This window comes from Cyprinodon variegatus, unplaced genomic scaffold (assembly GCF_000732505.1).
Source record: "Cyprinodon variegatus isolate N-32 unplaced genomic scaffold, C_variegatus-1.0 Scaffold703, whole genome shotgun sequence".
NCBI classification, from domain to species: domain Eukaryota; kingdom Metazoa; phylum Chordata; class Actinopteri; order Cyprinodontiformes; family Cyprinodontidae; genus Cyprinodon; species Cyprinodon variegatus.
Genome location: NW_015151156.1, coordinates 1 through 15966, shown reverse-complemented (window position 1 = coordinate 15966; position 15966 = coordinate 1). Strand labels below are relative to the sequence as shown.

The 15966-nt window shown below is 37.4% G+C and overlaps 1 protein-coding gene across 1 annotated transcript in view; it reads right to left on the bottom strand.

Moving 5' to 3' along the window:
* The window catches only part of LOC107097509 (rho GTPase-activating protein 7-like), a 114143-nt gene extending 100307 nt beyond the window's left edge, over window positions 1-13836 (bottom strand). Inside the window, exon 1 of the mRNA XM_015394669.1 lies at window positions 13632-13836. Within this exon, the coding sequence (XP_015250155.1) occupies window positions 13632-13752 (121 nt within the window). The 5' untranslated portion in view covers window positions 13753-13836. The remainder of the gene's footprint in view (window positions 1-13631) is intronic.
* Window positions 13837-15966: the final 2130 nt, after the last annotated feature.

Sequence of the window (15966 nt, the reverse complement as noted above, 5' to 3'; positions counted from 1 at the left end):
TACACACATACATACACATTTCGAACAGAAGATTGTTTTATTGTTTTTTATGCTGAGATGTAGCTGAAAATAAACTGAGCTGAGACATAAAAAAGGTGAAACTCAAAGTATTTTATTCCTACAATTTGAAAGCAACAGTTATCCTTTGTACTGTACGTTAACTTGATTCATTTAGAGCTATGACAGATTTTAAACTACACCAAAACAATGAAATCAAAATGATTAGTATAATTTTGATTTAGTAATAATAAAAATTAGATTTTATAATATTCAGTCTGTCTTTGCCTTGTAACCTCCTTACAAAGTTCTACAAGGTCTCACAAATTTGCAGCAATTTCATATTTCAAATAAATATTTAAACATGCTATTATACAGCAGCACAAATAGTTTTATTGCTTTTCCCATTGGTGTACAAAAAACCCCCCAAACAAAACAAAAAGTGTATATTAACTATGTGTATAATTCAGCAGGTGCATATTTCATCCATCCATCTTCTAACACGCTTTATCCCAAGTGGGGTCACGAGGGGTGCTGGTGCCTATCTCCAGCTGCCAATGGGAGAGAGGCGGGGTACACCCTGGACAGGTCGCCAGTCCATCGCAGGGCACGAGTATATTTATAATATCTAATATCTATTTTTTTCTAAATTTCATATTCCCTCTATTATTTACTGCCACTGTATGTTTGCTTGCCCTTTTATAGTACCTCATTATCAAAACAAATCCCTTGTACAGTAAGTGTAAAAACGCTTACATTAATTCCAATACTTGGCAATAAAGCATGTCTGTTTTCGATATGTTCTACAATTATGCATAAAGGCATAATTCTGGTTTTTGTACATGAAATTGTGTGAAATGTTCACCGTCGGTAACTTAGTTGTAGCAGTGTCCTTACTGTCACCAAACCTCCTGCTATGAGAAACCGCCCATAATGTACCAGAGAAAAAGTATTTCAGGTGCAGAATGGGGGCACAGATAATCAAAGGCTTTTAAGCTAAAAATAAATGTGCAGGTGTTTGATTAGACTATTTCAACAATTTTACAACATCGCGAAGCTATATCAGACCTTATATCAGTCCTATATAAGATAGGACTATTTTTTGGATGTCATCACTCCGCTGCTTAGGTGAGGAAGACAGTTCCTGCAAACAGAAATAAACAAAACGGCACAGTTTTTAAATTTATTTGCAAAAATCCAAGAAACACATTTTTCTATTGTGTCTGTATGGGGTATTTTATGTAGGGTGGAGGGAAAATTAATTTAAGCCATTTTGAAACAAGGCTGTCATGATGTTGCTGTGAATGATGTGGAAAAGTGAAGCAAAATTAAAACATTTTGTCAACACCTTTTTCTTCCAGACATTAACTGTCACATAATTTACATTTATTAAATCTGAGAAAATCCACAATCAGTCTTTATTTTTGCCCCAGAAAATGACCCATGGTTACATGTGAGTCCTGTTATCAAAGGAAAAGAAAAAAAGCAGTTTAGGATTGTTCTCCTTTCCTCCACCCCTTGTGAATAATTTTCTCCATGAGAAATCCGCCGCAAACTATATTTAAATCTCCTTATATGCTGGTCATGATCTTGTAGGATTTTACTTCCTTAAACTGTCAACCATCGCTAACACACAGCCCACATTCAAATAGTAACATTGCTACAGGTATAACAGCCATCTCCCTGAAAAATCTGTCATAATAATTGTCATTACATTAGTGAGCCTTGCTGCGATTTTGCACTTAATCAGTTTGTGTTTAACTTGTGAGGTATTAACTGCACCACAGCAATGCAAATATTAAGACATTATTAAACCAACACAATCTACTGTATAGCACATACTGTTCAGGTTTGTTTTTGTAGTCAGTTACAATACCATTAAAACATAAAGGTAAAGCATTTTATCACTTGTTAAAACAACAAACAAACTGTTAAGGACAGAGGACAAAAATCACAAAAAACACAGTAAAATAGGATATTAAATAAATATACAGTTGAGTTCACCAACAAAAGCTGTTGTTGCTTTGCTTTCTTGCTGTCGATTAAGTTATATGTATTAACTGTGGCACACGACTGTGTTGTTTCCATTTTCACAAGTTAGGTATGTTCTTTTCTTCAAAAACTTCTGGATTGGGACAAATATGTTTATAGCAGGACTCACTCAGCATATACCACCAAGCTCACTTAAGTTTCCTGGGTAGATGAGCTGGGTATCTAAAGAACAGATCTCCTTCATCCTAGGGATGGGCGATAGGACGATACATATCAGACGATATAAAAGTGTCTATCAAGCTAATTCTATTCTTTATTTTTTTTTAATCCCAAAAGAAGCGCCATCTTGTGGTTTTACAGCATAATGCTGCTTTACGGCTTTTGAATGACTTAAAGGGGAACACCTTTTTTTTTTTTTTTACATTGGGCCCTTGATTTTACTTTATTACAACATGTTCTACTCACAGGCTTTGTGTCATATGGCTCTGTTCTGAAGATATTCCGTTTTGTAATCCAAGTAACGTCTTCCTTTGGGCAACGACTAGGGCACAAACTAAACTGTTCATAATTTATTCTTTATGGTACGCCAGCATTCATAATGTAGGCGAATCACTGTCCACCAGACATCTGCGGTTATATTTTTTATACATATATATATTTTTAAAACAAAGTGGAGTGTGTATGACGTCATCCGTGCACGCCGGCTACTATTTATTTATCCTGTCCGCTGAACTGCTGCTAGCTTTACTCACATGCCTGGAAGACGTCTAGTGCTACTACCACAGATTATCTCGCTCTTGAAATGGAATTGAACGATTCAGATTAGCTAGAAAGGGTAGAGCGTAGCCGCCTGTGGCCCAGGCTGCCTGTCACAACACCAGTCCGGCGCGCGGGTGAAGTCATACACACTGCTTTGTTTTAAAAAGATATAAATATAAAAAATATAACCACGGATGTCTGGGGGACAGTGATTCACCTACATGTTATGAATGCTGGCGTACCATAAATGATAAATTATGAACAGTTTTGTTCAACTCGTTGAACATAGGAAGACGTTACTTGGATATAACAAAACCGATTATCTTCGGAAGAGCTCCAAATGACACAAAACTAATATGGGTGAGTAGAACATGATGTAATAACGTAAAATCAAGAAGCCAATGTAAAAAAAAACTGTTTTCCCCTTTAAGTTAGTCTTCTGAATGGTTCTTCTTTTTTGGATCACTCAGAAACAAATAAACCAAATACATTTGTTGAAGCTGTCAGTATTTTAATTTTACCCACATTTAACAAACTTTTGGCTTTAGACAAGGCTTTCTTCTGTCATTATTTTGTGGGCCAAGTGGCATTTGTTCAAACCACAAACACATCAACTATAATGTTCTTTATTTTTTAAATAATCGTAGGTAAATAAAAGTAACAAAGGGTGATTTTGCAGAAGCTTAAAACGTATTTAAAAACAGTTTTTGTCAGTTGTTTTTCTTTGTTCCTGTAGCCCCCCCGCCATCTCCAATCATTCTGCATGAATCTCTAACATGAATCTCTGATTATGGCTGAAGAGTAGTCTTACTCCTAACGACCAGAAGCTGTTAGGAGTAAGACATGATCAGTGGCGGTGTGAATGGCCACCCGGCAAGCATAAACAGTCTGACCAGTCTGCAGCAGCACCGGTCATGTTTCACTGTTTCTGGCAGTCAGTTTACAATTCCTTTAGACGAGATAATAAAAAAACAACTACTTGTTATTCTCATCACCTGCTGACTGAAAATTGTTTACGAACTAAATATTTTCCAATTTTTATGCCAAAATATTTAGATTCTGACTAATAAACATGTAGATTGTACATATATACACATACACACATCGGTCTCTATTGATAGTAGCAGGATTTCCCTATTCCTTTTCACTTCTGGAAAGTTTTTTCTCCCCATTTCAAATCCTAAGATTTGTAAAATATAAGAACTTTCACATAAGGAAATCCCCTGAGTACGATATATGATGTGAAAGGAATGACAGGAGAGAAAGGAAAAACAGAGACAGCAAGCTGTGATGAAAGGTAGAAAAAATATTAAAATGGAGCGGATAGTAAAGGAGAGTAGAGAACAAAAAGACAGAACCGTAAAGAGGAAAGGAGGGATGGCATGTGGTTCCAGTGATCAGGATGAGGTAATACTGCTGATGAAATCCAGACAATGATGAAGGCAGGCATACAACCAATGAGATGGAGTCAAGGGGAAACCTTATGAAATTCAGAATAAAGGCAGTAAAAAAGAATATGAAAATTTATGTTTTTTGAAAAAAAAAAAAAATAAAATAAGATTTTTATTTACATGTCAAACCTTAACTGAGTCCACAGGATGAGTTCTGAACTGGGCATAATGAAGCAAATCCAGCACCAAATGCCATCCTCAATGGCTAACTGACACCATGCAGGTATATGCAGTGATGGAGCCCTCTGCTAACTGTTTAGTATGGAGTGATACCACAATGTGGCTACAATGTCTGATGTAAATGCTTGTCAGGATCAAATAATTCTGAATGAGGCAATCTCAAGCTGACCTGAACACGCACAACCCACTTCAAAGTATTTATTTTTTGAGGGGCTAAACAGGATGGCAGAATATTTCTCCAAGAGGGAAAACTTCACGTCAAATAAGGTATGACACCTAAAAGTTCAGCCTTGGGTCTATATGGAATTATGTCTTCAGGGAGGGAATAATTGTTAATTGCATTTCAAGTAAAGCTTGTGAATATGTGCATGAATATGACAAAATCTCTGAGTCAGTGGCTCCACCAGAGGGTAGCCATGGCCACCCTGTGCAATGCCCTGGCCACCCTACTGGTCACCCCACTCACCAGTGCAAATTTTAGTAGCATCAGTTTGGTATTTCATCCCATTATGCACAGCCAGCAATGTAACATTAAAAATCACACAATAAACCAAGATATGAGTAGGTGTTTACTTAATGTCTTTATGGTAAATGGCCTGTACTTACATAGCACTTTTTCAAGTCAGGAGACTTGACCAAAGAGCTTTACACTACATTCAGTTATTCATGCACCCCAAAATTTTTAGTGGCCCCATCTGGCCATGAAACATTTCCAGAGGCGCTACTGCCCTGAGTTGCTCCTAACTGGCAAAATAGATGTATTTTTTTTTTTTCTCAACTTCCATGTTTGGAAGCTGTAGCTTGTTCACTCACACATGGACTTCCTCACGTCTTTCTGCAGCTCAGAGCTAGATAACACAAACAAACCAGTCATTCATCCTGCTTCCTTTTTATGCAGCACATTCATTTACCACCCAGGATGTCCCCCCCCCCCCCTTCCCCCCATTTATAAATTGAGGATGTTGAAATCTTACCACATCTGTAGTGAAAACGTTTCATAAGGGAATCAAACCAAAAGCAGCTGGGTCAGGGCCTGTAAGATGTTTCCCCCCATTTTCGCCTTTAATACACATTATTATCACCCAGTTTTATGTTGCAGATTTCATCTAAAACATGTGGTGCCTCTCAGGCTTTCTTTGGCAATAGAACATACTTACAGATAATTTTTTTTTGTCTTTCTACAAACAGCTTCATTACATTCTTATTTGGATTTGGTCAGCTAAGTTTCTCCCTTTATCTGAATCTGGGAGAGTCTCTGAATATCTAGGACTCACATCACCTCTTTATTGATCCAGGGCCCTTTAGGGTGAGTCTGGAACAGCCCACAACTGCTATTGAACATATTTTCCTTCTGAAGAAGCTTTGTAAATCCTTTATCCACAAGCATGCCCATGTACACATACGAGGGGGGTTTGGTTCCAGGTGTTCAAGAATACACAGTAATACTAAAAACTAAGCTGCAGCCACAGATATACGCTATGTGCAGAATTTACTATTGGGCCACAATTGTGTTCTCAATCAACCCAAAAGACTCCTTAATACCAAAGTTTCATTTTTGGAAGTTGATGCTGTTTTTTTGTTTTTGTTTTTTTTTTTTAGATTTTGCCATTTTATGAGGATGTCTGTGTGTGCAGGTAAATATTACTGTGCAGAAATATTAGGCAAGGTAATAAAAAACCAATATATACCCATCTCACTTCTGTATTTTCACCAGGTAAACCAATATAACAACTGAAAATTCAGAAATAAACATTTGCAACATTCAAAAACAAAACACATCAGTGACCAATATAGCCACCTTTCTTCACCATGACGCTCAAAAGCCTTCCACCCATAGATTATTTCAGTGTCTTGATCTGTTTGTGATCCACATTGTGTGCAGCAGCCACCACAGCCTCCCAGACACTGTTCAGAGAGGTGTACCTTTTTCCCTCCCTGTAGATCTCACATTTCATGAAGGACCACAGGTTCTCGATGGGGTTCAGATCAGGTGAACAAGGGGGCTATGTCATTATTTTTTCTCCTTTTAGACTTTTTGTGGTCAGCCACGCCGTGGTGTATTTTGATGCGTGTGATGGAGCATTGTTCTGCATGAATATCATGTTTTTCTTGAATCGTCTTCTTCTTGTACCACTGTTTGAAGAAGGTGTCTTCCAGAACCTGGCAGTAGGTCTGGGAATTGATCTTGACTCCATCATCAACCCAAAAAGGTCCCACAAGCTGATCTTTGATGATACCAGCCCATATCATAACCCCACCTCCACCTTGCTGGCGTCGATAAGGAACTTGCTGCCCTTTACTGATCCAGCCTCGTGCCCATCTGTCTGACCCATCAAGACTCACTCTTCTCATTTCATCAGACCAAAACACCTTGGAGAAATCAGTCTTCAGATATTTCTTTGTCCAACCTTGATGTTTTGTCTTGTTCAAAGGTGGCCTTTTTTCGGGTTTTCTTACCTTGGTCAGGTCCCTGAGTATTGAGCACATAGTGCTTCTCGGCACTCCAGACATGTTGCAGCTCTGAAATATGGCACAACTGGTGGCTAATGGCTTCCTGGCAGCTTCACGCTTGATCCTTCTCAATTCATGGGTAGTTATTTTGCGTCTTCTTTTTTCAACACGCTTCTTGCGCCCCTGTTGGCTATTTGCCAAGAACCGCTTGATTGTGCGAGGGTCCCGTTTCAAAAGCTTGAAAATTTCCAAATTGCTGCACCCCTCTGAAAGACACCTGACAATTTCTGACTTTTCTGAGTCTGTCAACTCTATTTTCTGACCCATTTTGCCAAAGGAAAGGAAGTTGCTTAATAATTAAGCACAACTTATATAGGGTGTTGATGTCATTAGGCCACACCCCTTCTCATTACAGAGATGCAAACCACCTGATTTACTTAATTGGTAGTTGGCTTTCAAGCCTATACAGCTTGGAGTAGGAAATGTATGAAAAGGATGATGTGGTCGAAATACTAACTTCTGCACACAGTGTATACCACCCTGAATAATATTGTGTAATCACCATAGGCTTTTCCCTCCACACATATGGATATCTACCTGCTGGTCTGAAAGCTTTTTTGATGTCTACTTATTTGTCTGTTGTCTTCTTTTTGCTGTGTTGTGTTCTTTGTTTTCTCTTCCTCTCATCTCATCCAGGTTTGGAAGCATACCTCTAGGAGTTACTGTATAAATGTCCATTGTACACAATTTTCTCCCTAAACCATTTTTAGTAAAGTTTTATATACAATTGGAAACTTATGGCAACAATCATAATGGCCTGCTTGTGAAAGTAAATCTGTTAGGCTATCAATTCAAATCGATTACCAGAACTATATCGGCAAAACAGGACACACGCAAAAAATACAAAAACTAGTTCCTCCTAGTTTACAGAAAATATTTACCAAAAAGCTTCTCGGTGATGCTCATGGATGTTGGAAGAGCATAGTCCAGGAGCAGTGTTCTGTGCAGAGGTTATAGAAAGCGTACTCCAAGAGAAAATATGTGGTTTAAACCTTTTTTTAATTTTGCCAGATTGTTGCTAACTAAAGCCTTTATGGAAGAATGACACGAAAAAGTATAAAATAAAGCCGTAAAGAATCAATATGGATGTTTTTAAGAAGCTGTTTAGGGGACACAACAAGCAGCTAAAATATGCTGCAGGAAAGGACATCTCTCATTAGCTACTATAGCTAGTGATGTGTGCATTCAGGTGCCACTGCATTGAGTCAACAAGATTTTGCTGTTGCTATGGTGCATTCACAATGAACAGGAACCCTGTAAATGATTGGGAAGTTTCATGTGCTTTGCCTGTTATTTTGTCAGAAATATGCCTGGCCAGTGAAAGCAATTTGCACAGTGGGTGAAAGGCCCCCAAAAGTCTTTGAGTCTGCTGGTTGTTGGTTTCAGATAGTGGACAGGAATTTTAAGGAATCAATCGTGGCACTGTATTTAATTCGGAAAGCCAACCAAAGCTGCTGGTGTCACTGTGTCCAGTAAATCCTACAGATATGCTACATGTTCAGGTAGTCCAGAAGTGGCCTGATTATGGCTGCTTTCTGTTGAACTTAAAGTGAATTGAAATGGCATTTCGGAACTCAGACAGGAGCAGCAGTAAAATCAGAGCTCTAGAGGCTAACTGCGGGAAATGGAAGGATCACGGCAGTACAATGCACAAGCCCAGCAAGAAGAGCGCACCAAAGAGGGGAGAGGCAGCAGTAATTGGACAGTGTCTGTACTGGAGATAAGGGAGGATGACGAACAGTCCTTCTAGAGCTATTTAAAATGTGTTTTTTAAATAAATTTATTTTGTATTTGTTTCTGTGATTCTGAATATATTTTTGAATTAAAAAAAAATGTTTTTACAATGGCTTTAATAGTTTAGAAAATGCATGGGGGGTAATATATCCAAGATAGAGAAAATGAAACGCAGTTGGCAGCTCTCCGAGAATTTTTTTTTTTCTTTTCTTGTACACTCTGAAAAAATAATATTTTTTCAGAACAGTTAGTTAAAATACTCCAAACAAAAGCTTTTCTCAAACATCCCAGTCTGCATATCTGTATGTCAGTAGTGTCCCACCACAGCTGCAAGCATGGATAAATTAAAACTTCATCCCTTTTCCTTAGAACAATGTGTAACAGTGCCTTTAGTAATACACCAACACATGTTATCAAGTCTTTACAGATTAATAGCATTTGCATCGCGAAAGGATCACAAAGATACCAGTTTCTTAACATACCACTCGACTTACATGTGGCCATCTCCTGTTTTGATGGCATTGTTTCCTACTTTGCTACCTTTCCTGGGGAGCTTTGAGTCACCTCTGCTACATAGAAATGTGGAGATACAAAAAAAAAAAAAAACATACGTAGAGCAAAAATAGTTACTGTATGATCTTCTGATGTGCTTCCATGCCTCTTCTATTCTTTGTTGGTGAATTGATAGACACTTTACTGTGAATGGGACTTTGAAAATTAATAAAATAAATTAAAACATGATTGTTACTTGCTCTTACCATTGTTTCAAAGTGTTCATCTCTATCGACGTAACATTTTAAAAAGTTATTAGTACAACATTGGACATCAAAATATTTGCAAATATTCTTAAAATTCAGAAATATAAAATCCTTGATTTTTTCAGACCACTCAGCTTTAAAAAAAATCCTCTATTCTGGGTTTAATTACCGCTTTGCACCTCGAAGATAATTTCTGCAGACTGTTGCGATGGTGATCTATTTTTTAGCATGAGGAAAAGGTTTAGAAAGCCCATCTGGCCCATGTTGTGTTTTGAAGAGTTTATGGTTAGAATAGATGGCCATTTATGGATTGTTAGTTTAAAAATTAGCAGATATTAAAAGAGGCTGATTAAGTGGACTATATTTAGATACTTAAACATATTTGGTCCTGAGCAGGACTGTTAATTTATCTAAACAAAAAAAAAGGTCTAATTCCAATATATGTATTAAGAATGCAGACTGGGAAACTGAATCCCAGTTTGCAAGGAAGTCAATGCAGTCTCCAAGGCAATGGTGATGTCAGTTAGTCAGAGGTAGACTTTGTCAACAGAGACAACCAACCACACCTTAAGTGATTTTAGCAACTTACTGAACAAAATGACTAAAAATAACAGTTTGTCAGTTCTTTCCAGTTTCATTTTACAAAGTTGCATCTTGTCCAAACTGTGCTCTAGCTGCTGCATTCAGCCTAAAACCTGCTTAATGCTTATCATTGTAATATATGCCAAAATAATTTAATGAAGTGAATATGCCACCAATTTTATTAAAATTATCAAATGGGCTTTAGGTTACTTTAGTCCTGTAGCAATGATTCATGTGTTATGATTGAACAACTTAAACTGAGTGAAGCTCTGCCTAATGAAAACAGACAGTGGTTGCTTTGTAAACAACAACAGTAAAGAAGAAAAAATCCTTTGAAATTTTGTATTTTTTTTGTCAAACAATGAAACCTGGAATTCTGGTTTCATACACAAACTCCTCTACAACAAAAATGTATTGTTAAAAAAAAAAGAGCCTGTTGGTCACATAGCAAAACATTTAGACATAAGGAAGAGCCATTGCTAAAGTTCAACCTATCTAGACTATTTTATTATGATGAAAAAGAGAGATTAAAGTGATTTTGAATGAGGCAGAGTTGTTTGTGCCAGATGGGTTGGTCTTAGTCTGATGATCTACTGGGATTTTTCGCTCAGAACCATTTCCCAGTATTACAGTGGGTTTTTGTGACAAACATGAAATAATCAGTACATCTTGACTGTGAGGACAAAAATGTGCCCTTGCGACAGATGAGAAAATGCAGACTGGTTTGAGATGACGGCAAGTAGCTTAAATAACCATCAGGTATAAATAGAATGCCACCTCTAAATGCAAAACATATTGAATCCTGAAACAGGTGAGTCTCAGAAGCAGAAGGACCACACCAGGTGCCATCTTTAAGAATCAAAAGCAGGATATGGAGGCAACAATTCAATCTCATGTGACTTTGGCCATTTTCATGCACATTGCTGGTTTATCTTTGTCTCAGCAGTGGATTCGTTTTTTTTTATTGTTTAGGTTTCTTTTTGTAAAGAAATTGGTTTCGTTGATATGGCAGTGAGTTCACTGTCCTTGAGAAGAGCATACTGCAGTATTTAAATGTTTCTACTATGCAAAAAATGACCCAAATCAGAGAAATATTTCTCAATGCCATAGACTCAATGCAGTTAGTCTAACCCAATGATAGCCAAATTTACCTGGTAATGTAGCTGCTGAGTCTGTGTCAACTGACTGAAGTTTGGTAATGTGAGCAAGATGCATATTTCTAAACATTGCAAAATTAAACTAAAAGAAAAGTATATCTTATAATCTAGCAAAATGCAACAAAACTTGTCTCAGAAAAGTTATCTGCAGTTTCCTTACCACAAATCTGAAACACCAGCAAGGCATTTACCTTAAAGTTGGCTCAAAACCTGCTTCGTGCTTACAGTGATTAAACCTTACCAGAGACCTCCTGAGTAACCCAATGTTCATGAGAAAATCATCCCATGATTCCTGGAAGCGAAAGCCCACAGACTTCCATTCTTTAGGTAATTCTCAGAATCCAAACTTGGAGAAAACGTTGTTATTCAGGGAGACATTAAATAAACTTCCATCACAGCTACGGCTCAAAGGTGTGGTTCTTTTGGAGTCATTTTACCACAGTGAAAAGACAGAAGCAAAGGTCAACCTTAATGACAAAAACTAAATCTATAAACACTTTTAAGAATATCTGAAAGGAGAATTCTACTAAACCAACAAAGCAGTGACACCACTAAAGAGTGAAAGAAAAACAATTGATGTCAGGATTTCATTTCTCAAATACAAGACAATTTTACAACTGACAAACTAAGAAACAGCTCAAGGAAAACATTTTACTTTGTTCTAATATAATAGGCTACACCTGATTGTTGCCACGGCAATGATATTAGAGACATAATTGTCCCTCTGTGTCACTCTATGAGCGTTTATATGGAAATTAACACTCTGGAAAAACTACAAGACTTTTGAAATGGTTTTGTTTAGACAATGGAAGATTTTTGGTGTGTATCTATGGTGTGTATTAAATGCATATCTGCACAATAAAGGGAAAGGTTGTGTAATATCTTTGAAAAAAATATTAACACAAAAAAACAATTTAAAACAAATTTTCCACATTATTCACATGCTGTTGCTCACTTGAAATTTAACGAACGATTCTGAACGCCAACAAGGACAGTGCTTTCCCTTCTCTACGCCATCAAAATAGGAGGAGATTCTATCTGTGAACCAGGTTTAAGTTAACATGGCGGACATTTTACCAAGGGAGTAAAAGTGCTGTATTTACTCTGGAAAGCCCAACGATGGCACAGGAAAGCCCATCAAATCTTCTAGAAATGCTTTTAGTTCACAGAATCCAGAAGCTTTGGAGGTAAATCACCTGGACGAAAGAGGTAAGGCAAAGTGAGCCTTTACAGCTTACAAGCAACAGGAATGCGGAGCAAATGGGCGGACAAAAAGAGCACCAGGGCTGCACAGAGGCATTAGGCAGTGCCCCCCTCTGGAGCTAAGGGAAGAGATAAGAACAAGAAGTCGGGCAGATAGAGCAATAGAGATGGTCAACTGCAGTGGCAGGTTGGGACAAGCTCCAAGAAAATCACTTTTTCAAAACCCACCCACAAATCTCCAAAGAACACTCCTTAATCTTTCCCAACAATCCATACCCTATCTCAACAATAACTTTTCTATCTTTTTCCATCTCCTCAGCACTTCTTTACTCTACATCAGAACATCATCCAGTTCCTGATTACATTGACATCAAATTTCAGATTCAGGTTTGCATCACAAAAAGTTTGTTCCTTGGTATCGCTTTGCCTATGAATATGCTTTTACAAAAGGATAACAAATGATTTGTTCTGTTTGCATCAATAGAGTTTAGTGTGAAAGAACTGTGAGAGTCCTAAAGGCTTCAGAGTATAGCAGTTCAACAACCCAAAAGCCACCAATACTTTAGACAAATAAAACCAAAAGCAGAAACAAAATCTAAATTTGAAACACTTTAGAGACACCACAGAGTTCAACCTGCAGTCCAAATGAAGACCTTTCAAGAATTTGGGGTTCTCTTTAAAATATCCAACATCTCCTTTGTTATCAGCTATGCACAATCCCCCATGAGCAGGCCCTGATCTAAGGACCTTAGACACCTGCCAGGAACATGCTTTTAGAGAAGGTTTTTTACAAGATGATTAGACAAATTCTACCAGTTCTAGAACTTTTCTCGATCTCTGGTATTTCTTCTGGGTTTGAAGGTACCAGTTAAAACATTTTTAGACAGTTACTGAGAAGAGCTATAATCAGACAACTGTGGAGATAAAAAAAAAAGCACAAAAGTGTTTAACTAGAGTAACTCAACTTTCCAGGCAATTTAAGTGCAACAAGTAACACTAACTTGGTAATGGTTGCTCATATATTTAGGATTTTGACTACTGCAGCGTGGTAAACACCCACTACAACATGCACATTTTGGTAGAATAACCGATTTATGAATTTGAACCATATCTCTTAGATTTAGAGATAGATTATCACATGTTTCAGGTATTGATTTACTTCTTGTTTATGTAGAGTTTAGAGGAAACACATTTTAGACATGAAGCAGACATTCTGAGTGGAGAATGTAATTCTCTTCTGCAAAAAAAGTAAAAGAAGCACACTGAGCTGCTTCCAGTAAACATTCCACTCTTGCATCAAGACTCACCCCACAGTCGCCTCTCCCTCACACTCCTCCAGAAAACGTCCCGAGCCTTGTTGGTGGAATCCTTCACATGCTCACTGAGGGATCTCCTCAGTCGGGTTTTAATAGCCAAGGTTTGAGCCATATTCCACAAACTAAAGCATCACATGACACTCCAAGATACAAACTTCCAAGACATTAGAAAAGCACTGGCTCCGTCCTGTCCTATCAAGAGGCTGCACTAGACTTCAGGGTGAAGCAAAACAGAGGAGGAAGACGAGCAGGCAGAGGGGCTGACACTTGATGCAAAAAGCCTGCATGCAATTTGTGAAACAGCACTTCTCCTTTCTTTACACCCTCCCTCCTTTCCTCCTTACAGCTGCCGAACTGGACTGTTATGTGTCTGTTTTGCTGCTTTTATGAGGACTAGGTTAGCTGGTCCAAATCTAAAAACAAATATTAAGTGAGAGTAAACCAATATGCAAAGACCTGGAAAGAAATGATAACTAAGTCAATTAAATGAAGCATTTAGCAAAACTGAATTCCAAGCAGTTGGTTTGGACTTTAGTCTAATGTTGCTTCACCAAGGTTTATAAAGTTTGTAAGGGTCCAACACACTTTCAGTTGGACTGAGGCCTAACTTTGGCTGGGCAATTGCAACAACTTTTTTTTAAAAAAAATACACTTTATAATGATTTATTTCTAAAGTCATCATCGAAGTTACTGTAACATAATTATTATTTATTTTTTATATTTATTTAATCAAAGCCTCTGTGCCAGTCTGGGACACTGTCTTCTTTATGAAGTACCTCAAGGATTGATTTTAGGGACTTTTCTTTCTAACCTCTCTTAATTCTAATTGGAACCCATTACTACAGTGATTTGTTTTGTCTTTTGGGCTTTGTTGTCGACATTCAGATCTAAGGCTACAGCAGGTAAATGCAGCCCAAATCTGCCCATTAGGGACTGATATTTGAATTTTTCAGTGTAAACTGATGTTTCCACCTGAACCTCCCCTAGATTTGAGCCATAGGTGGTACTAAAGCGGATTAGTACCAGAGATTTTCTTTAATGTCTGCATGAAATGTAACATTTAATTTTTTCCAAAGCTCCTGCCAAACAGACTTTTCTACAGCAGTAGCATTTTCTGCTCCATTAATTGACATGGTAAACCCTCATGCTCTCTCTTTATACCCTTCCCTTATCTTGTTATCAGGTCAAAATATTTCTGGATTAACAATAAGAGTGAAGACAATTTTAAGAATCCAAGCTTTTTAAACATTTTTAGTCAATACTTTTCATAACCAGTGCTCTGCTCTGTGATGTCTACATTCCCCTTCTGTGCATATGAAAGCTGTGGGATTATGAACTGTTAAGGAAAACTGCTGGGCATTTGATTAGTATCAGAAATAATAATGCAAAAAAAAAAAAAATATATATGTTTAGCCAAAAACAACCTACTGTACCCACTGCTATCAGAAGATGGACACACTAGTGTCTATAGACTAAATGTGTCCATATAATGGATGGTCATGTTCAGGAAAATTTTTCTATTAGGCTGTAGGTTTGAATAATGTAATGTTGATTGGAGAGGATGAGCATAAACCAAGGCCAGATCCTAAAGAGACGGAGAGTGTGTGAAGCTCTGCTAAGTATATTTATTCTGTGTGTGTTTGCGGGGGAAGTTATAGGTTTTGGCCAGCCACAAGAAAGGAAATTACATCTATTCTGAGTAAAGGGACTCCAGCAGAACACATGCCGTGTGTGCACACACAAAAAACAATAACAAATGCACACAATACAAACAAAATCAAAATCTTTTGACAGAGAGCAATCCTGCAGTTTGACACATATGTTTTAGACCTCTGTCTGTATATAAGCTAAATCAAGCTATTTAAGCTTAGTGATGGGAGACTACTGGTTACAGATCATTTTAAGGCAGAGAAAATTCAAAGTTAAGTTTATTGATAATAAATTCTGAACAACTAAAGAACCTGCTGGATTAAGCAGGTTATATTATAAAGTAGATAAAGATCATCGTGTCCAGTTATGTCTAATCTCCTGATCTATGTGGCTGTAGTTACAGAATAGTATTGTTTAACCTCTTAAACAATTGGTTAACAGAGGTTTCAGCCTCTTAAACTCTGCCATAAGCTAGAAGTATTGGAAGAAAGAGAAAGGTAAGTCTAAAAAAGAAAAATCATCCTTTTTTTAAGGTTCATTACTGGTATTTCTGGTGCCGTTCGTAGCGGCTGAAAATTAATGTTAAATTTTATTTAGATTGGTGGTAAAAACTGCAACAACCAAAACTTAGACAACTTTTATTGTCATTTTGTATACACAGAGTATGATATATACA